Genomic DNA, 22,322 nt, shown 5'->3' with positions numbered 1-22,322 from the left:
TCTAGCTGATGAACTAATTCCTGCATGACTGTCCTCCTATTTTATAATGCATATTGCTTTTTTGTGTGCATAAAATGATTGAAAAGCTTGAGCCATGCAAACAAGTTCATCAGTTCACATGCAAGGATAAAAATAATTAATTATAATTAAAAGTGGTCTATTCAGGTTTTTATTAAAAATTCAGTTTTTATTCTATTCTTGTTACACATTTTTGTCGATCGCTCTCAAAGAGAGAAATCCTACAACATTTCTCTGTTAGCCTTTTTCAGTTTTTTTTCTGCGAAGAATTCACTCAATTAATTTACTCTTTCTCTCCCATTTTCTCACGCTTATTCTTCATCAACGTGTTTTTGTTTTTTATTTAACTCTGCTAACACAATTCAATTTTATTGAGTTTCCGCACAAAACTAGTATATTTCTCTTTTTTCATATGTGGCACTGAAAATCCGACAACAACAAACAGAACAAGAAACTTCAAGAAACACACGCGTTCACACACCACAAAAACGGAAGTAGCGCCGGGACTTGCTACTTTTCTTCAATTTTCAACAGACATTTTTTTTATGTGCAACTCTCTCGGTAAAGCTTGCTTTTTATTTTTCATTTTGGGCAGGATTGTGTGCGGAGTGGGCGGATTTCCATCAATTTAACTCTCCGGGGGACGTTTTCAAGAAAATTTAGTTCTACTCACAAGTAAATGTTCACGTGAGTTAAAAAGTAAAAATAATAGGAAGCGTAAACAAAAGGAAATAATAAATTTTAATAGGAATAGCAAGTCGGACTAAAATGGTTCCAATATTATATAATATAATCACGAGAAATTGAACTCGAACGCATTTCAGAAAATGGCACGATTAGTTAGCTCTCTCAATCTAACTCCGAAAACTAGACATCAATTAATTGTTAATCTAGAAAACCTTTTTCAGGGGGCGAGGTGCAAATATTCGATAAATTTCAATTATTCATGATTTGTTTTATTGTCGGTTTGCACCTGCCCCATAACTTCATCAGCACATCAAATAACCAGAGATTAAAATTCTACGAATTTGTAAAAAAGTGCGCGTTTTAAGTTTCACTCTTTGCTGGAAACAGAAAAATAAAATGTAATAAAAAAAATGCCAATCTGATTGTCGACAAGAGAAAAATACTAAAAAAAAGGGGGAATTCTTGGTGTTTTTGGCACACAACTCGGAAAATTCACTAACATCACACTTCTTCTTCTTCTTCTTTATTACGAGTTCTCTTCTTCTTGCTTTTCATTTCCGATTTTTATTTATATCACTTCTTCGCTAAGAACGGAACAGAGGGATGAAAATGCACAAGTCAGGCGAGTTTGTTTCTTTCAAAGTCAGTTTTCTTCCTTTTCTACCTTAGGCTTGGCACGAGAAATCAAAACCTTGCTTTCACAGGGCCATGCTTTGGCGCCGCGCTTTGGACGAGCTCGAGTTTTTGCCGAGACCGGACGATCGGTAGCCAGGGTCTTTGCTCAACTGGATGTTGGGCAGGGTGAAAATTGACACAACTGGAACAAATAAACAAAGTTGAAATTTGTTTGAATAAGAATCGATCAAACTCACTGTCAGGAAGTTTGTGGACGTTTGGACCCATTGTACGGAAATAGGGTTGTTTCATGGCATCTGTCGCCGAAATTCTCTTTTTGGCTTCGTACTGGAAAAAGATTTATTATTAATTTTATGAATAAATGCAAAAATTTAGATGAATTTTTTTAAACAAATATTAATTTCAGACCCTAATTTTTAGAAATTAGATAACAATTGACTGAAGTAAGTTTTTGCTAATAAATTTCTCAGGATATTTTATTTAAAAGGTTTCACACCCTTTAAATAATAAGTTTTTGTGTTTTAACTTTTATACTTACACAGAGGAACTTAGTGAGCAGGTCGATTCCATCGTGGTCAAGACGGGGCGCTCGGGAGACGAGGGGCTCTGGGTTTTTGGGCATTTTGGGGGGACCGTGTGTCTCAAGGTACTGTGTAAGACCAGGCCACGAAGCGTCTGTTGGCGATCCGAGGCACCGGAAGATCAACTCCAGCTCTTCTTCGACTGTGGCGCCGGGGAAAAGCGGCCGACCACACGCCATCTCGTAAAAAATGCATCCAACACCCCTTTGAAGAGAGAAAATGATCAGTTAATTTATTGAAATAGCCAAAGTGAAAGTTAAAGAGAAAAGATTCAGTGTTCAAAAAAATTTCATTGAAAAAGAGAGACTAAATTATTTAGCTTTTTCCTCAATGAAGATTATCATAATAAATTAAATTAATTGTCTTTTATTCCAAAAAATATGATCACGATTATAAATTTTCTATTAGTTTTTGATACATTTTAACAAAGTAGAGAACTAGATATTTTTCTAATGATTTTGTTAAAAAAGAGAGAAGAATTAATTTGATTTCAATAGTTTTAGAATTTGATAGGAAAATTAATTCATGATATTAGGATTGGCGCATTCAATAAATTCAATTGGATTAATCAAACCTACCACATGTCTATTTGTGTTGAATACTCTGTAGAGCCAAGGAGAACGTCAGGTGGTCGGTACCAAAGGGTGACCACCTCGTTTGAGTAAGTCTTGGTGGGAACAGACTTGGCCCGAGCCAGTCCAAAATCAGCCAACTGAAAATACAAACTTAGTCTAGTTCAACTGAAAATTGTTTACACTCACTTTCAACTCTCCCTTTTCATTGATGAGGAGGTTTTGGGGTTTCAAATCACGGTGCAAGATCCTTCTTCGATGACAGTACGCAAGGCCACGCAGTAATTGAAAGAGGAAGAGCTGATGGGAAAGAAAATTTGAGTCATTTGACACCTTTTGTTAATATTTTTTTAAACGCACCTTGACATTGTTCATGCTGAGAATATTACCACAGTCATCCATATACTGCTTGAGATCCTTCTCTAGGTACTCGAATACCAAAGTTAATGACTTCTCGGTGTGCACTATGTCATGCAATGTCACTGCAGAAAAGAAACAAAATTTAGGGATTTATTGGTTAACTTATAAAAAAAATTATAAATTTTAACAATTTATACAAAGCGATAGAATAAAGAGATTGTTTTGTCTCATTTTACATAAAACATCACAAAAGATTTGCTTTTGAGGGTGATGATTTGAAAAGTGAAAAGAGGAAGGAAAAATTTGTACCAATATTTGCATGGCGCAACTCTTTGAGGAGGGAGACTTCTCTTATGGCGGTGCAGGGGGCGCCCTCCTCATGCTCCAGCCTTATCTCTTTCAGTGCCACCAGATTATCTGTCAGCCGAGATCTGCCTTTGAACACAGTGGCATAGGTACCCTAAAATCCACACAAGTTGATCAATGAAACTGTCGAATTGTAAAATATGACGAGAAAATTACCTGTCCAAGTCTATCTAGTTTTGTGTAGGTTTCCATTCTGCCGAAACCGATTTCGGAGAGCGACTGCCGCCTGGACGCCCTTGAGAGGGGCCCCTCGATGGTCGGGCTGATATTCTGCTTGGCCACAAAGGACTCGGGCAGGTGCAGGTCGACGGGCAGAGATAACCGCTTGTTGATGTCCTGCTGCAAGTCAAACGAGTTTCATGAGAAAAATTTAGATTTTTAAATGCAATCATAAAAAAATAAAAAATAAATATTTAGCCTGAATCACTTTAAAAAAAATCAATTAATTATAAATAAAAAGGAAATCTGAAAATTTGATGAGTCTAGTGGAAAGTTCAAGTTTTGAAGTTAAAAGAGAATTTATTTATATCATAAGCTGCACCCAATAAAGTTCTCAGGAAATCAGCTGCAAAAATGTTCTTTCCGTTCTTTTCAATGGATTTTTTATTGAATCATATCCTGCACGGATAAGATTAAACATGTGAGCAATGCACTATTGGCTAGCTGAGGTCAGGAGGGATTGATTGGTCAACTGAGTGAGGCTCACTGCAGCGGATATATTCTGGTCTTCGTAATCTCCAAAGTAATAGCAAAAGTGTCCAACAATTCAATGTTTCCCGCCCAAATTGATTTCAATGTTTAAAAAATTAAACAGTTGGAAAAATAAACGAAAACTGTAATAAAGAGATTGCAAAGGTCAGCCAATGGATGTTTAAGGAGACAACAATTGTAGGAGTTTATTAATTTCATTGGTCTAAAAGGTTCCCTTACCACAACGTTGATATTGATTCAAAATATAATGTGTGACTTGTCATTGGAAAGGTCAGGGCATGAGTAATATATTTTTGATCAAAAACCTTCGATCGCCACATTTATTAAAGAAAAAAAATTTGATTTATATTATTTAATAAAAATATCTCATAAATTCAAAACTGATTGACTTAAGGACTTCTTATTGATATAGTCAAATCAAGTCTTTACAACAATGGTTTGTTAAATTTACAATAATTGCCAAAAATTGCTTCTATTGTTGTAAAGACTTGATTTGACTATATCAATAAGGAGTCCTTAAAACTTCCTTCATCACTCTTATGGAAACCTGACAATAAGAAACATCTTGAGGATTTTTTTTCCAGTTAATTAGTATCCACTTGAAATTAAAATAAAAATATATTTGGAGTATTTCTTATTTTTTGCAAAATATTTTATTTGAGATGTTTTAAGTTTTTATAAAAAAGGAGAATAATTTTATTTTTATTTGAAGTGAAACAATATGTATTTGGCAACGCAATTACTATGAAAATGTCAAAGTTATATGTAATTTATTTTGCCTTCCAATTATATACTAGATCGCCATTAAATTAGGCTATATTATTTGTTTTTGTTCCTACAAAAAAACTGAACATTTGCCAAAAATTAAAAGCAATATAACCTAATAATTACCAATTTGCAACCAAAATATTTTGCAATGTATTTAATTAAATGAATAAATGTTCACCTCGCTGTATCTTCTGCTCTTGGGACGCAGCTTGACTGGCGTGATGATGTCGTCGGACGCGCCGGACGCCTCCTCGGACTCGCCGTCTGAGCCGAATCGCGCATTTTCGTGCACCACACCTGCAACAAAACGGAAAAGGGATTTAAATTTTGCAAAAATGACACACTCAAGTTCAAGTGAGACTCGTTATAGTTAGGGGCGGACTATCTGCCTGAGTCATGAGAAGAAGAAGTGTTTGTTCCGCAATAAAAAGTCCCCCAAGGAATAAAAAGAGCGCGCTTTGTCATAATAAAAACAACAACATGCATTGTATCGAGTGCAGCCAAGGGAATGAATGATCAGCTGCACCACTTCACGGCGCACATGAGAAGAGGAAAGAAAACGAGATCTCTCCTCCAAGGTCGCAGCTTGCGAACAAGAAGAAGAAGAAGTCGATCACTGCGCTGAGAAACTGTTAAGATGAATCACCTTTGGCTGGTCGAGTTTCCATCCAGCCTGTTGCTGACCATTTTATTGTGCCAAAGGAATTTTATCCAAAGTTATACAGATTTGAATTCAATTCTTTCTCTCAAATTAGATTGTGAGGAGCCAATTTATTGTAAGAAATTACTTTAAATAAAATTTATTCTAATAATTGCTATTTAGTTTATTATTGTTATTATTATTATTAAAAATATTTTTTTGAAGCTCCTTTCAACTTGCATGAATCTGAATAAAAAATTATGACAATTCTAGATGTTTGGTCAAATTGACTGGCAATTTTAAATGTTCATTTAAATGACATTATAAATTATTAAACGAATTAAAATGGTTAAGGGCTATTTCAATGTAATTTAATTAGACTTTTAACTCTCTGGTGATTGTTTAATTATTTGTTTACTGTAAAATAATTTTCTCGACAACAAATCTGGAAACATTTCAAACATTTCCTTACAAAAAATATCTATAAGTAGATAGTTGGCAAGAATAAATTATCAAAAAACCTTGCTTCTTATAATTATAAAAATTTAGGTAGTTAAAAAGTTGTGGGAATAATTTAAATCTTGGCATTTCAGCTTCATGATCTATTTTTATTATTTATTCTACACTAGTGAAAGCTTGAAACGACTTGAGATCTTTTTCTAATTGCAAGTAAAAGTTTTTCTACAAAAAAAATTTAAAAAAACTCTGGTTTAGAACAATAAATTGGTGAAATTTATTTTTAATCTCTAATTCCTTGTTTTTTCTTGAAAGGACTGTTTCTTCAAGTGACTAAAATAATTGGTAATGTTATAGTACGCGCGACGTGTTTTTTCATAAGTTGGCAGCACTTAATCTCCCATGTAAAAGTATCACGTCGCGCGTTCGATAGTGGTTTTACGTCGCGCATACAATAATGGCTTTACGTCGCGCGTACAATACTGGTGGCGGTGTAATTTTTAAGGAAACCGATTTTATTTCCCGATTACCACGGAAACCTCTATAGCACGCGTGACGCAATTCTTTTCCTACAATCTTAATTAAGGGGACTGCTAGGAAGAATATGGGCCCTTGGGATGGGTTCAGAATGGGGCAAGACGACCTCTGGAGGGCCGTGCGCACCCTTATAGCAGGCGCGACGTATCACTATGGGACGCGCGACGGTCGAAAAGCGAACTCCGGAGGGCGCTTTTCACCATCGTCAGAGGCGCGACGCACGGTTATAGTACGCGCGACGCATGCTTATAGTACGCGCGACGCATGCTTATAGTACGCGCGACGCACGGTTATAGTACGCGCGACACGCGCGGCAAATTAATTAAAAGGTGTTGCACGCGGCCGGAGTTGTGGGCGCCCCACGAACCGGCAACTCGGAGGTGGGCAACCCCCAAGATTAATTTTTGCAGAAGCCGCGAGCGAGGGGTGGAGGCGCAGCGAGGTCGAGGACGTGGGGAAGGCCGTGCGGAGGGCGAGGACAAAAGGGCGGCTGTGTTCATGAGGGGGCTCCGCAGGAGCCCCCTCACGAACCCCGCCCTTTTGTCCCGCCCGGAGCCGGCCTTCACCACGTTCTCGGGCGAGCGCGCCTCCAGCCCGAAGCTCGCAAACCCACAACGGAGTTGCTTACAAAAGGAATTGTCTGCAAAAAGGGCTTAGAAAGCAAAAAGTGTGGTGCCCACAACTCCCTTTGCAGACAAAACCTTTTGTGGGCAACTCCGTTGTGAGCTTGCGAGCTTCGGGCTGGAGGCGCGCTCGCCCGAGAACGTGGTGAAGGCCGGCTCCGGGCGGGACAAAAGGGCGGGGTTCGTGAGGGGGCTCCTGCGGAGCCCCCTCATGAACACAGCCGCCCTTTTGTCCTCGCCCTCCGCACGGCCTTCCCCACGTCCTCGACCTCGCTGCGCCTCCACCCCTCGCTCGCGGCTTCTGCAAAAATTAATCTTGGGGGTTGCCCACCTCCGAGTTGCCGGTTAGTGGGGCGCCCTCAACTCCGGCCGCGTGCAACACCTTTTAATTAATTTGCCGTGCGTCGCGCGTACTATAACCGTGCGTCGCGCGTTCTATAAGCATACGTCGCGCGTCCTATAACCATGCGTCGCGCCTCTGACGATGGTGAAAAGCGCCCTCCGGAGTTCGCTTTTCGACGGTCGCGCGTCCCATAGTGATACGTCGCGCCTGCTATAAGGGTGCGCACGGCCCTCCAGAGGTCGTCTTGCCCCATTCTGAACCCATCCCAAGGGCCCATATTCTTCCTAGCAGTCCCCTTAATTAAGATTGTAGGAAAAGAATTGCGTCGCGTGCTATACATGTTGCCGAGGTATCGATGGAATAATCGGTTTCCTTAACAATTTCACCGCCACCAGTATTGAGCGCGCGACGTAAAACCATTATAGTATGCGCGACGTAAAACCACTATTAAACGCGCGACGTAATGCAAGTGATGCCAACTGAAATCAGGGATTTTGGGAAACACGTCGCGCGTACTATAACATTACCAAATAATTATTTTAAAAATATTTATGATTCATTCATTCATTCCTTCATTGAATCAGTGAAGAGTTGTTTTGAAAAGCAACAGTCAATGATTCTAGGAAGGCTCAGAGGGGATCAGAAAAGGGGTCTTTTGTAGAGACCGGAAGTGCTGGGGAGAAATTTTTAAATGCCCCGACAACTGCTGGGAGCAACGAAAAATAACAATAATTCACAGCGAGCAAGCACGTGTTGGCTCTCTTTGCATCAAGTGGCGAGCAGATGAACTCCTCGAAATTTCACACTCGCTCAAAATGAACCGGCGAGGCCTTGGGAACAATTAGTTTTACGAGCCGCTCTTAAGATGTGTACGCAACTGCTTCTTCACTTTCGCTTCAGAATTCGTTCAGAATAAATATACACAGAATTAAGGAAGAAAGCTTATTCATCGGCGTGGAATTCTTTTCGTTCCGAGTTATATCTCACGACGGCACGCAGTGAAATAATAAAAATCTTTATCAGTTTGCCCCGCTTGCGCTGACAAAGTCATTTCTTTTTCTTATCTAGAGCCGACGCGGACTCATCTCCAATAAACGACTCTTGACAAAAACGCGCCGAGAATCAGAACAACTGGTCGACAATCATGCAAATAGGTACTTAATGATCTTAATGTGGTATCTTTCGATTTGTAATTTGTAGAAGACTTTTATCAAATGGGTTTGTTACTTATTATTTTTCTACTGCTATTCAGGCTGGCCAACCGCACTTTTTGATTGGCTTTGTAACTTAAGAACATATCAGAAGATCTTTTTCGTTGAGATTTGTATATTATGAAAATTGGTACGTTATTTGAAAAAATTTTGGAGTTGAAAAACTGTAGAAAATGAGTCAATTTCATGTAAAAAATAATTAAATCGTCACGCAAATACAGGATCAACAATGCGTATGATTTAAATATTTTAACCTTTAATGGACCTTAAACATGGCTAGGAAAATAAACCAATAAAAGAAATTCGAAATGATTCCAATTAAATTAAATTTACTTAATATTTAGGTGAATTTATGAAATTGCAGATAAACGGGTGCATTTGAATTTCGTAGAAAACAAAAATTGCTGGATGTATTTAGGTTTTTCTCTGAATTCTGAAGGAATTTGCCACAAAAAAACGCAATTCTCGTCAAGGCTTAACTCATTTTGTTTCGGTTTTTGAGGTTAGTTCTGTTGATTTTTCGGAGCACACTAGAGAAATGACAGAGATAGCAAAACACATCCTCGCCGCAGAGAGCAAAATAAACGCGAATACATTTTATATGTAAAAAAAATTATACATCCGAAGCGATTAGATTGCGGCAGAAAAATACAAATGTGCGTCATAGGCGAGCGACGCACACGGATTATCGCTGATATTCCATTCTCGGAATGCCAACGAGGAAAAATCGGCAAATATTTTGGTCAATTTTTATACCTTGGTATCGGTCGCCGAGGCCGACGGCCCTGCGAATGGTGGCCAGCGCGGGTGCGGGTTGCTGGTCGTCGGTCATTGTCGACGGGCACCACTCAACTGCAAAGCCCGCCGCGGATCAACTGACTGAGAAGTCGCACGAATGCTTCCCGAAATTCCGGTGCACGCAATTTTGTGATCGGATTTTTCTTGCCGAGGAAGCCAAGAAACGAGCTAATTACGTTGCGGAAGGCACTTGTGGTCATGAAAAGCGATTAACACTCGTAACCGGTATCAAACTGACCTCATTTATCTGATCAAAAAGGCTGTTTTTTGTAAGCAAAATTTTTATGGAAAATTAGCAGAGAAATGTTTGTTTTGATAAAATCAATAAAAACCTTATCTCTTTACTTTGCAAAAATTATAAAATAATTTAAAAAAAAATGCCCAGTTTGTTAAAATTTGGTAGCATAAATAATCAGTGGGTATTTTGGGGATGTCCAGGTTAAAATAAAAAAATAATGTAATATGACTAATATCCAAACATAATTAATTAAAAATTAAAAAATTTCGAATAAATTGTTGTTGGTTGACAAAATTATTTCATTTTATTTTATCGCAATTTAATTCCAACACAATAAAAATTGATATGTAGATAACATAATTATGTTTGAAATTAACTTTAATATTTATAATTGCTGCTGAAAAAAAAAATAATTTTTCAAGAAGAATAATTGCTAGAAATTCAACAATTGAATTGTAATCAAAATAATTATCTCTAAAATAAACCAATTCTTCTTTTAATTTAAATCTTCATTGAATTTTTGATCAACATCCTGAGCCTTTTAAATATTATTATTTTTTGGTGCCTTTCAGGTGCCTTTAAAAAAACATATTTCCTGAAAATTGTATTTTAAATTGTAAGAAAAAAAATGTATCAATCCGACTTATCGCAGCATTTTGGATCAATTAAATTATAAAATTGTAGCAGAATTCACAGCTCAATTAATTTTTAAGTAAACCTTTTCGTCCAGAACGAAATCAGCTTACTTCCTCATATTCAAATTAATCCATTTTGCCAAACAGAGAGCCGAGTCACGCGACTGCAACCAAAACAAACAAGCACGCTGTTTGCTCAAGGGATTACCGCTACTTCGCTAACTAAATCCCCATTTTGCCACCTGGCTAATTTTCCTCACCAGAGTAATTTTTCCCTCGGTTGTTTTTGTATTTTGCCGATCAGCAAGGGCAAACGCAACGACCCTTGTAATTGAGAAACGCGCAATTATTGCGTGCTCAGGAATTTTAAACGCAATTATTGGAACTTACGTTTTCGCGAGTGCGTGTTTTAGATTTTTTTCTTTTTCAAACATTCTCTGGCATTCTAGAAGAAACGCACACGCTTGGAATTCAATTCAATTTGATCAGTTCTGAGAAAGTTCAGGGTCAATTGGACGAAAACAGGCCTTTCCTTGTTTAAACTTGCTCATGTGCAGTTTATAAAATTCGACCTAAATTACTAATCAAAAAGCGTCCAGACGGGATAAGCAAAATACAATTAAAAATAAACATCAAACAAGAGATTATCTTGAATTACTTGTATTTCCCGGAAGCAAGTGATTTTTTTTTTATCAAATAATATAGAACCTTTCCTACTTTATAAGTGTTATTATTTTTTAATTTTTGAAAATCAGTTTAACTTCTCAAATACGACCATTAACAAATTAATCAATCATATTCAATAAAGAATAGTTTGTTATTTTCTTTCTAAATTAATTAATTCAAAATTTGTTTTGAACAAACTTCATTGAAAGTTACGTTCAAGTAGAGTTTGTGCGGTGTATTTGTTACAAAAGCGATGCGAGTGACCTTACTCGTCCATTTTCCTGCTCGCGCCGCGACCTTTGGTGCGGTGGACGGCCCTGATTCAGGGCAATCTGTATTGCTCGCCTGCAAGAGCTGCGGCACTAAAATTAAATGCGCGAGACCATTATAAGAGCGGAAGAGAATAGCCGCGTGTTTTGTTCAAAACACACTTCCTCGCAGCAATGTTTGTGATTTGTGGCCGGCTCGAGTTTTATTGACCAACGAACATTTAATGACGAGAAACACTGATTTGAAAACAACACGAACTGTAACAATCTGAAGCTAGTTTAGAAGAATGTAAAAACGATTTCCATATCAAATGATTGAAAATTTATCCACTTGAATGAAATAAATTCAGAAAACACATAATTTATTAAAGAAAAACAGACAATAATAATAATAATAAAAAAATACTAATTAATATAAATTTATTTTTCAATTACAGATCTCACAAATAATAAGATTTTGAAATAAATTGCAAAATAATTTTTATTTATTAAATCTGAAACTATTTCATTTTTTTTATAATTTCATAAATTTACTATTCCAATTAGTAATAATTATGTTTTGATTTAAAATAAATTTTATTAAAAAACAAAGATAAATTTTTAGAGTCTAACTCAATTTTGCAACTTTTCCGTGCACTCGCCGATTTTTCCCGGATAGGCGGGTTGGTGCCTGTTTAATGGATGTTGGCAGCGACGCGGTTTGATTCGCGGAAAGCGGCTCGTGAACAGTCACTTCCGCTCATTTCCTCTTCGCCACAGGGCGAAATCAAAGTGCTACCGCGTGCAGGATCGATCGGCGGCGGCTCGGAAAAGAACAAAACGCCGACGCAGTTCTTTCCACCTTGCCAAGACGTATAAAGCGCACGTAGGCAAATACGTGAAATAATTGATTGGCGCGCCGACCGCATGCGAGGCAGAGAAAAAAAATGTAATCTTTTATTCATTTCCCGATTGGAAAATCGCCTGAGTGAGAGTGTTTCACCGCCTGATACTTTCCTTTTTGTGTCAAGAGAGTGAATCGCATTTCGGAAAAAGAGACGCGCAGTTTAGGCTGTGATTTCAATATTGGGACACGCAAGTGTAATATGCATTTCGGAAAAGGTCCTTCAAAGTCACGATTGTATAAATGTGCGCCTTAAATTGGAGTGAAAAAGCTGAAGGTTGATTTTGATGGATTTGCTTCCTTGAACCTTTAAAATTTCTAGAAGGCTCTGAAGTCGAGGTTGAGACACTTCTTGTATTGTAAAATCATTTTTAAAAGCGTTTGATGAGATTTTTCAGCAATTTTAATAAACGAAATTAAATTATAATTTAAAAAAATAAAAATGACTCGATAGCAGATTCCCCTTAAAATTGACAAAAAAAGTTAAAATGACATTTCAATAAAATTGAATTCAATTAGTTCAGCAAATGAAATGAAAAATTATATTTTTTCTATTTCAAAATTTACGCCCAATAATAATTTATTCAAAATGCAATGCTTTTTTAATATCAATTTGTCTTTGAAAATATAAACTGCACATGTGAAAATTAGCTTAAAACGGTAGAGATTTCGTCATAAATATTATGTAATTATAATTAAATTAATTTCTTTTGTTTAAGAAATAATCTTAACTGAAATTCTAATCATTTTATCAATTTCAAAATAAAAAATCTAATTGTAAGAGTTATCTAAATATTATTCTAATTGTAAATTAAAATTAATGACTTAGTCAATACAGTTCTAAAAATAATTCAATTTGCATTATCTCAACGAGGCAGCAAAGCAAATTGTTGTGTTAGTTGTGCTGGCGTTTGCAGAGGAATTGCGGCGTGCAAATAATTCAAACAAGGGCACGAAACCGCACTCGAATCATCGGCGGCAGACAAAACACGACACGCGCTTTTCAAACAAAAACGCGAGCACATTATTATTTTCGTCCTTCCTGATAACGTTTTCTATAATTAGACCGACCGTTCGGAAAGACAGATCCCCTGACAAACGCAAACGCAATCGTGCGGAGAAACAACGCTGCTGGTTTAGTGCTTTGATTGTTCCTTTGTTTGTCGCACTGCCCACAGAAATGCTTAAATATACCGGTCCACATTGTTTGGTGACTTGGCAAGATTCAACTCTTAATTGCTACGGTCTATCTGTGCTCTCTTTGCAATTAATAAACAATCGGTTTTATCTTCAACTGCCATAGAAACATTGAATTTAATGGACCGAATAAAATTTAATTATGATTGATTATTAATTTTGGTACGAATTTTCTGCATTTAACATTTGCCAAAGAAAGCACAATTTTCGGTTTAGATCAAATTTGACCTCTGGAATCGATTAATGGTAAAAAAACCTCAGACTAAACGCAAAAAGGTAAATTTTGAAGTTTATTTTTCTAGTTGACCTGCAGGTGGTGCTGATGATTGCGGCTAATGCAATCCAAAAATGGTGACGCTTTTAGAGTTTACGATGAATTGGGATGATTGAGGTCACTGTTGACCCCAAAGAATAAATTCGGAGGGTCAAATTTATTTTAAAATCAATTTTTATACTAAACCTGAAATTTGATGTGTATGAATTACTGGCGATTGTTAATTAAATTCATTAAAGAAACTTTTTTATGTTGCGTGATATTTTTCCTTCAAAATAATGCTGTTGTCCCACAGTTATTTGTTTTTCTTGTAAAAATCATGTAAAAAATTGAAAAATAAGCAACAAGCAACAAATATAACAAGTATTAACAAATGTTAATACTGTTAAATAATACTGTTAAAGTTATTTGTATTCACGATAAATTTAAAATTTTTCAAATAAATATTTGATAGTGTTGCTATAGGGCCATTATAGATAAAAAAAAAAATGAAATTTTGATTTAATCGCACTTAATGACATCATCAAACTGTTATATAAGATATAATTGAAAATTATTGTAATAATTGCTCTTTATTGATTTATGACCGGTCAACATGATTGATAGAATTAAATAATCATGAAAGCACACCCCATTTCCGAACGCAGTTAATATTTGAAGAGAAAAAAACAGAAATAACCCAATTTTGGTATGTAGTGGGAAAAAACCAGAAGATCGTAAAACCTTTACGTATAAACAAATCTTCTCAAGCCACATTATTCACTTCCCGCAGACTAATTAAATGTTTCCAACCAAAAGATTATTGTAGAAGCCGCGCACATCGAGTAATTTGAGTCTGCACACTGTCAGTGTAAAAAATAACAGAAAATCCACCACACTCTCCGCAAGAACGCACAGATGGTGCACAGGGAAAACAAACACGGAGAGCTCAAGAGTGGAGTGCTTGTGCACATAAAAAAAGAGGATAACAGGAATCCCACGCTGAAAAAGAAGTATAAGTTTCCTTGTGCAGGAGATACATAATGAGTCAGTGCTATAGGTGGATTGGATCTCGTGCCTTTCCTTTGCTCTCCTCACCCACGCGCCGTGTTTCTCTTTTTACCTCTGGTCGGGGCGAGAAAGTTGCAGGCGGAGGGGTTGCGAGCTCGAATCTCTGCACCGAAGGGGTGCCAAGAGATGAAGAATGGTGCTGCAGGGGTGCGACCCCTAAGTATAATTACGGCGTCTTCAGAGGTGGTCCAAATTGAAAATCGTAATCGCGTCGCATAAAATGAAAATGTTGTGCGTGAACAACTTGACGGCGAGAATCGTTTCATCACAACTACGTCAATGATGTTGATATTGTCAATACTTTCCGAGATTCGTCAATAAGATGAGAATTTTCTACAACAATAGATAAATTTTGTTGTTTTTATTATGAACAGAGTGAATGAATTTACGCATATAAACGTCTAAGAATTTTACAGAATTGAATGCCATTAATTTTTTTTCAGTACTAAATTTTTTTTAGTTAAAATATTAATATTATTTAATCAATATAATATTTTTAATCGTGAAAAATGCAATATAAATGTCAAGTTTTGAACAAAAGATTAGATCTAGATCGCAAATAAATTTAAATTAATACAATTCCTTAAAGAATTTATCACTTAGGAAATCATCTTCTCATATTAATTTGCATTTTTCTTTCTCCCTCCATTCAAAGTTTCCAATCAATTGAACCAAATTAAACTCAATTATTGACAAATATTACTGTAGATTTTCATGTAACAAAATATTTAGAATCAAGATGAAACTTTTATGTAAAATTTGTAAAAAGTTTCACATTAATTTCACAATATTATTTGAAAGCCCACTATTTGAAAAGAAAAAGTTTGTTTTTATTGAATAAAAAATATAAATTTTCTTGATTGACAAATTAAATTTAAAAAAATTTAAATTTAAACTTTCCCAGATCATGTAACATTGGTTGATGAACTAAAAGGGCTGAATTTCTTTTATCAGAAACAGTTCAATATTATACGACAAGAGACAAGACTGATTAATTGATTGATTTTCGATTGCACCCCTTTCGGTGCATCGAGTGCGTTATCGGTGCGCGCGCCAAAATAGCCGAAAGCAGCTGCGGACCTGCGAAAGGTCAAAGGCTTTTGTGGCGCACAGCAGCCCCAATTCGGTTCACAAGGGTTCGGGAGAGATTCGGTGCCCGGCCGGCGGAGAGAAAGAGCGGCTGGCCAGATCGATAGTTATGCAACACGCGCACCCCTCGCTCGTTTGCTCACTCGCGCTTTTCCAGCCTCCGCATAAATTTCCACAAGCGTCACCGCTTTGAAATTTAAATCGCGGCTGAGCTGTGCAAATCAACATTTCACATTTGTTTGTCAACCAAATTCACGTTTGCTTCATGTTCGAGCCGAGATAACGCAGCGGAGAGATAGATATTCAGATTAGCCAATGTTTACGAAATTGGCCATCAAAATTTTGAAACAAATCAAAATAATGATTATATAGAAGAATACATTTGCATTTAATTTAAATTTATTAATAAAATTAGTTTTAATAATTTATATAACTAATTAAGATTGCTTTAAATTATTGAAATATTTTATTTATAAAATAACAAATAAGATTTAATTATTAAAAGATTTCGAATCTACATTTGAACTCGCCATTTAATTAATTTGTCCAAATTTAAATGTATTAGAATATTTGCACAAAAAATAAATTACTTTAAAATCATTTAAACTTTTCACAGCAAAATTAATTGATTTCCTAGACATTTTTAAAAGTTTATAAAAAAATTCATCTTATGGGAACTTTCAAAATTGACACAACTTCACCCTAAACGGACTTTCGTTTTTTTTATATAATTGTTACTCACTTAGGGTGAGGCTCTTGGACGTCTTAATGGACGCCTTTCTCTGTCTCTTGTCGCCGAAATTGGCGAACCAGGCGCTGAGTTTGAGTCCGCTACCGGTGAAAGAACTGAAGGTGCTGCTTTTGTGCAGCACTTTGATGTCCATGGCTGCAGCCACTTGTGTGTCTGTGTTTATCCAAAAGACGAGTGCTCCCTCCGCACGCTCACTCGGCAAATCGCTCACGCACCGACTGACTGGCCGAGGGACAAAGTTGCTATGCCGCGATTCCATTCCCCAGCTCTCGCGTGTGCGCACCGATCCCCCCCTTCTATACTCGAGCACCAGCTGATTCCGTTTGGATCTGCCGCCGTGGTTTGACGACCTTTCCTTCAGGGAAAAACTACGGCCGACGAGGCCAACGCCACCCTGACTTTGTCACAACCAAGGGCGGCCGACCCTGATAATAAGTGATAATTGCGCTAGAGCCAAATTTCAGTCTTAATTTTGTTCCTGAATTTTTTTTTTCATTGTATAGTTTGAAGATGATTAATAAATATTACAGATGATAATTTAACATTAACTATTTAAGTTCACATTTTTTTATTGAAATTTTCTTAAATTTTCAAACAATCTGACTTTTTTGTCAGATCAAAATGTGGATTTATTTCAGACCTCTTTTTTAATTCCGTTTCTTGTGTAGGCTCCAAAAATCTCGAATAATACTAATACAAATTTAACAGAGTTTGAAGATTTAAGAGAAAATAATCCATGATGTTCGTAAACAATTGAAAATTGGCTTAATCTTGATGAAATAATAAAAGATTATAACCCAAAGAAGGCGACAAAATAACAAACTTGGCAAATATTTGAAACAAAAAGAAGACTTTGATAACAATAAGAAACTCAAAAATTGGTAAATAAATTGAATTTATGCCTGTGATAACGATAAATAGTATATTTAAATATAAAATATAAATTATCAAATGTGGGTGTGCAGAGTGTGCACGTCAGAGTTTTATTGACGTTGATGTCGCTTGTATAATTTTAATGAAATTTCAATAAAAAGTATACAAATAATTGACAAGAATAATGTTTATAATTCTTTAAATTTTGTAGAGTGGTTTTCATGTTTAATTTTAAATAAGTACAAATGAAAAAAGAATACTAACAAATTTATGATAAAAAATGGAAATCAATCAATTTGATTAATATAAAATGATATTTAAGTATTCTCATTACGTGGATAAAACACGTTTTGTTAATAATTTGAATATAAATGTGACAAAATTCAATCCCAATAACAAAACCTTATCGGATTTCAGATAAATAAACACTAAAACTGACCTTCTTTGTCGTGTTAAATATGATTTTAAAAGTAAAAAATTGTGGTTTTTCACCAGTCGATCTTAAAATATTTTTGAATTGCACCTACAGACTTGTAAGATATAATCATAAATATCCAATGACAAGCAATGACAAATAAACCAAAACTTGAGATATGTGATAATAACACAGTCTTTCCCTCATAACCCCCAGAAAATGTCAAAATTGCGATTATTTTATCTAAATATTTCAGTCAAATTCTAGAATGTTTGGCTGAATAAATAAATATTTCTGTATAAACTTCATTCTCGCTATTAATTAGAAATTCAACACCAGCGTCTTGTTCGACGGCGGACGTTCGAGACAATAACAAATTGCTAATCGCGGGTGCGTAATTATCAATAAAGTGTTGCTATTCAGTGAGCGACGTTTCCGACTTCCCTTGGGTCGCGAATCAGCCAAAACAAATCGCCCTTTGCATGCGAATCGACCGCCAAGGCTGCGGGCACAGGAGTTTGCTTGTTTGATGACTCACACCCACTTTTCCTCTCCATTCATCGGCAAATTCAATAAGCTCGGCCTTGGGCAATAATTGTAATTGTATTTTTTTTCCAAACAATGAAAAACTCATCTGAAAAAATTACTCATTTTCGCACCAACTCGAGCTTGAAAATTCGCACAGAGTGAATAAAAAGTATTTATATGACCCACGGAAAATGGGTCGGATTTTAAATTGTAATTTTGATTCAGTCGTTTAAATATTTTATGAATCAGCTCGTTGGTGCATGATTTGGAATTCAGCTGGAGAGAAGAGAGGTGAGTCACGATCAGCTGCACTACTTCACAACAAAGGCGTGATTTTTCACTTGCGATGGGAGCCACTCTAATCGCGAGTGAAAACGCGATTGTTCTCACTTTACATCGGACACAATGAAATAAATATTCGGGTGACAGTTTGAGAAGAAAAATTTAAAAGTATTATTCAACTAAATAAATCATTCTTTAAAAAGAAAGTAAAAATGTACTTTCTATGTAAATTACTTTAAATCTCTATTTTATTAATTATTGCATTCAATTAATTATATATTTTTCTTAAATTTTCTTACTAATTTTATTTTTAAGAGTGGCTGGTCAATAATTTACTACATTTTACCTCTTTTTAAAATTATTGTAATAAAATTTTTTAATATTTTTCATTTTTTTCTAGTTCTGTAAAACTCCTATTAAAAATTATTTTTAGGAGAAGTTAATAGTAAAAAAACTTTTAGTCCATTATATGATTTATCATTTTTCATAATAAATTATTTTCAGGGAATGCTTTAAATTTATTTTGTCATTAATATGGATGATTTCATGTATGGGGCATAGTTGCCCTCAGTTTTTGAACCCAATAAACAAATTTCTGAAACTAAATTTATTATTCATTTTATTTCCGAGTGAATTTTGAAATTTTAAAAAGATATTTTAGCTGAAGTATTTCATTAAAAGCCAAATAAATTATTAATAGAAGTTAATAAAACAATTTAATACTCTGATATTTAACGATTGATCCAATTTCAATAAAAATGGAATTGAAAGTTTACGTTTTCAACCACTTAAAAAAATTATATATTTCACAAAGAAATTTAAGAATTTTCTCTCTCCTGCACGAAAGAAACTAAATTAACAAACACTCTAGTTGGATTATTTCCACGTTCACTTTTCCCACCTGGAAAAGGGCTGACGTCAAAGCGACGCCCAAGAGGGGCCGCTCGCTCAGTTTTCGCCAAATGTCAGCGCACTCGAGTGGCAGTGACGTCAGCAACGCAGGATCCTCTTGTCAATTTTTCGTGTTCGCATCACCGACATTATAATTCCCCTCGCTTTGCTAACAAACCCCGGGATGTGCGACAACCGACCGTGTTATGCAAAAAACTTGCAATCGACCCTTGTAATCATCTTTTATTCTGTCAGAGCTATTTCCGACAAAACACAATCGCTTTTAAACTGTTTATTGCAATTATGAAAACAAGGAAGGAAAATCGAACAAAAGTGGTCCAATAGAATTTTGTAACTGGATTACCTCTTCATTACATATCATGCGGTAATTTTGTATGACCCAAATAATGAAAAAAAACTGTAATAAGCTCATCAAAACAGAAAAACCTTTCATTTATTCACATTCATAATCTTTTGTGCTATTTTCTTCAATGGTTAAAAAATTATTTTAATAGAATATTTAAAGTCTGACAATGAAAAATATTTGGAAATACAAATCAACAAATTTTCTAACTTCATTGCTATTTTAAAATATTATTAATCAGACTGAAAAAAACCAAACAATAAAAATTAGATTTCCCATACATTTATTTGCGATTAATTTCAGGAAAGTTTTAAATTATTTCCAGTTGATTTTGAGCTTTATATTTCTCAAATTAATGTTTCTAAGTAAATCATAAAATTATCTTAATTTTCTGTACCAATTAAATTATGTAAAATTATTATTCACTTTCCCCCTTTTCCATCTACCAAAAATTAAATTTTAATGTTATTAAACATAAAATGCAAGATTATTGGAAGAGGTTTTTTAACTTGCGTAAAATTTTAAAAACAAAAAATTTGAATGATATTATTTATAAATCTTAATTTCATGATAGAAGATCAAATTTAGTATTTTTTTTCAGCATATTTAGGTTGCCTCGAATCGAATGTTTCAATCGGCTCAAAATTTTATTACTTCGTCACTTCGAATTTATCAAGCTTGAAGATCAAATTTACAAACAAAATATAGTCTCAAATATTCCCAGTTATTCTATCATATTTGTTAATCCCTTGTTATAACTTGTTTGGCTTCATTTCATGTGCACTTAAGAAATAAACGATTGACCAAGGCCAGAGAAACCCTTCTGATGAACAAGCAGATTACATAGTTTGTGATTTATCCAAATAAATTTTAAAATAAATTGAAACATTTATTTAAAAAAAAAACGATGAAAAAGTTAATTTACTCAAATTCAATTATTTTCTTTTTAATTAAATGAAAAGAAAAATGTTTAAAATTATTATTCATTGGGTTGAAACCACACACGTGTGTCATTATTATTTTCTTCTAATAAAGAGAGGCGCACCTGAATGGGAACGTCTGCTTTTTTGATAAAGGTCTAAGAAAATAAACGATAAGCTGCAATTTCCTGCTGAGATATGGGCAATTCAGATTGTTTCGTGCTCAGCACAGAAAAAAATGACTCAAGTCATCGAGCGATAACTCTTCAGCTGCTTATCTCTCTCTCGCGTGTGCATTACTGAAGAGAAAGAATTATTATGCAACAGCCTCGGACGTTATTCAATTATTCAAATTCTCAAAAATCATGCAACTGGGACAAATTCCTGTGATTGATGGCGAACCTCGAATTTTTTTACGACTGTTGCTTCGATTTACTTTCTTTCAATAAAATTGAGACGCAAAAAGTTATCAGCTGAAAGCGGAAGGTTGACTTTGCACCGCAGTTTTTTTTCGCTGCCCTTTGACGCACGGCATTTTCCGCCCACTGCTTATCGCTCCGCAGAATTGCTCAAAAACCTTGGCCTTGGCAGTGTCCGGCCAAGTTCAAACTTGCGAAGACGTCAACAAAATTAAAAAGTCGAACTCACCGTGGTTGAGGTGGAAGGTGTCGAGGATGCGTGAGTGCGAGAGAGACAGCTTCGGGTTGTAGTCGCCGAGGTTTGAGATTTTCTGGCTTCTCAAACACACAACTGTGGAAAGATAAATTTTATTAATTTAATAAGTTTTTCATTAGAAAATTTTGGAGAATTTCATTATTCACGTCGAGAAATCTTAAATTTTGTTTTCTCAAAATAAAAATTATTCATTTTTTATAAGTAGAAAAACAATATCATAAAGCTCTCTTTAGCGATTGTGAATTTGTATACTTAAGAGTAAATTTAGAAGTTTTATAAAAGAAATTGCATGTCAAAATCTACAAGAATTATGCGGATCAATTATTGAATTTTTGATGCTGTTTTTTTTCTAAACAAAAATAATTATAAATAAGTAAATTAATTTTCCAAATAAAATAAAAATTTCTAAATTTTTTTTTACGAAATAATTGTAAATACCATTTCCGTTGTCCTTTGCGTCGACGTTCTCCTCGATGGCCAAGTGTTCGGCCAATTCCGACAGCGAACTCTCAATGCTGAAGCGGAAGGTCTGCGAAAGGCGGCGCCGAATCTTCTTGAGACTCATCTTGCAAAGTCGGCGCCGCGCCGAATCTCTCTCACGCCGACCACATTTGCGCCAAACAGTCTGTCGAAAAGAGGAAAACAAAGTTCAGAGTCCAGTTGAAATATCAATTCTTCGAATTTCGGCAAATTGTTAAATTCGCATACAACTGCTGAGGCGGATTGTTGGTTTTCCGAATGGCAAAAGGTCAGTTCTTACCTGTGGACGTGACTAGACGTCGACCGCGGCGTCGCGGGTGCAGGAAATCGGCGCCGAAATTGTTTATTTACAGCGGAACAGTCTTCATGCCCAATTGGCAGCCATGTTGCCAGGGAATTTTTTTTATTTGTAATTGACGCCTGTAAATTCCGGCAGGTGGCAGCACCTGCGGGGGAATTCAAAAGAGATCTGCCCCGTCAATGACACGAATAAAAAAAGCACATAATTTAAATTGGTAAAATTACAAAAATCAAG

General features: G+C 35.5%; 1 protein-coding gene across 5 annotated transcripts; it reads right to left on the bottom strand.

Annotated features, from left to right (window-relative positions):
- Positions 1 to 160: 160 nt before the first annotated feature.
- Positions 161 to 22,208, bottom strand: LOC132204298 (cyclin-dependent kinase 17-like). 5 transcript variants are annotated; one of them, XM_059632726.1, is made up of 12 exons: positions 22,068 to 22,208; positions 21,746 to 21,932; positions 21,281 to 21,382; positions 4,878 to 4,996; positions 3,377 to 3,559; positions 3,164 to 3,314; positions 2,855 to 2,976; positions 2,684 to 2,794; positions 2,501 to 2,634; positions 1,880 to 2,126; positions 1,578 to 1,668; positions 161 to 1,522 (listed from the first exon to the last, which is right to left on the bottom strand). In XM_059632726.1, exons 2-12 carry the CDS (start codon positions 21,870 to 21,872, stop codon positions 1,404 to 1,406), a joined length of 1,506 nt encoding a protein of 501 aa, XP_059488709.1. In that variant the 5' UTR covers positions 21,873 to 21,932; positions 22,068 to 22,208; the 3' UTR covers positions 161 to 1,403. The 5 variants fall into 5 exon arrangements, with proteins under 5 accessions (XP_059488709.1, XP_059488710.1, XP_059488711.1 ...); XM_059632727.1 differs by having other exon boundaries at positions 3,377 to 3,556; XM_059632728.1 differs by lacking the exons at positions 21,281 to 21,382; positions 21,746 to 21,932; positions 22,068 to 22,208 and adding an exon at positions 16,351 to 16,594.
- Positions 22,209 to 22,322: the final 114 nt, after the last annotated feature.

The sequence above is a fragment of the Neocloeon triangulifer genome, unplaced genomic scaffold, assembly GCF_031216515.1.
Source record: "Neocloeon triangulifer isolate White Clay Creek 2 clone unplaced genomic scaffold, ASM3121651v1 ptg000022l, whole genome shotgun sequence".
NCBI lineage: Eukaryota > Metazoa > Arthropoda > Insecta > Ephemeroptera > Baetidae > Neocloeon > Neocloeon triangulifer.
Note: the sequence above shows the minus strand (reverse complement) of the source record. Positions and strands in the feature narration are given on the sequence as shown.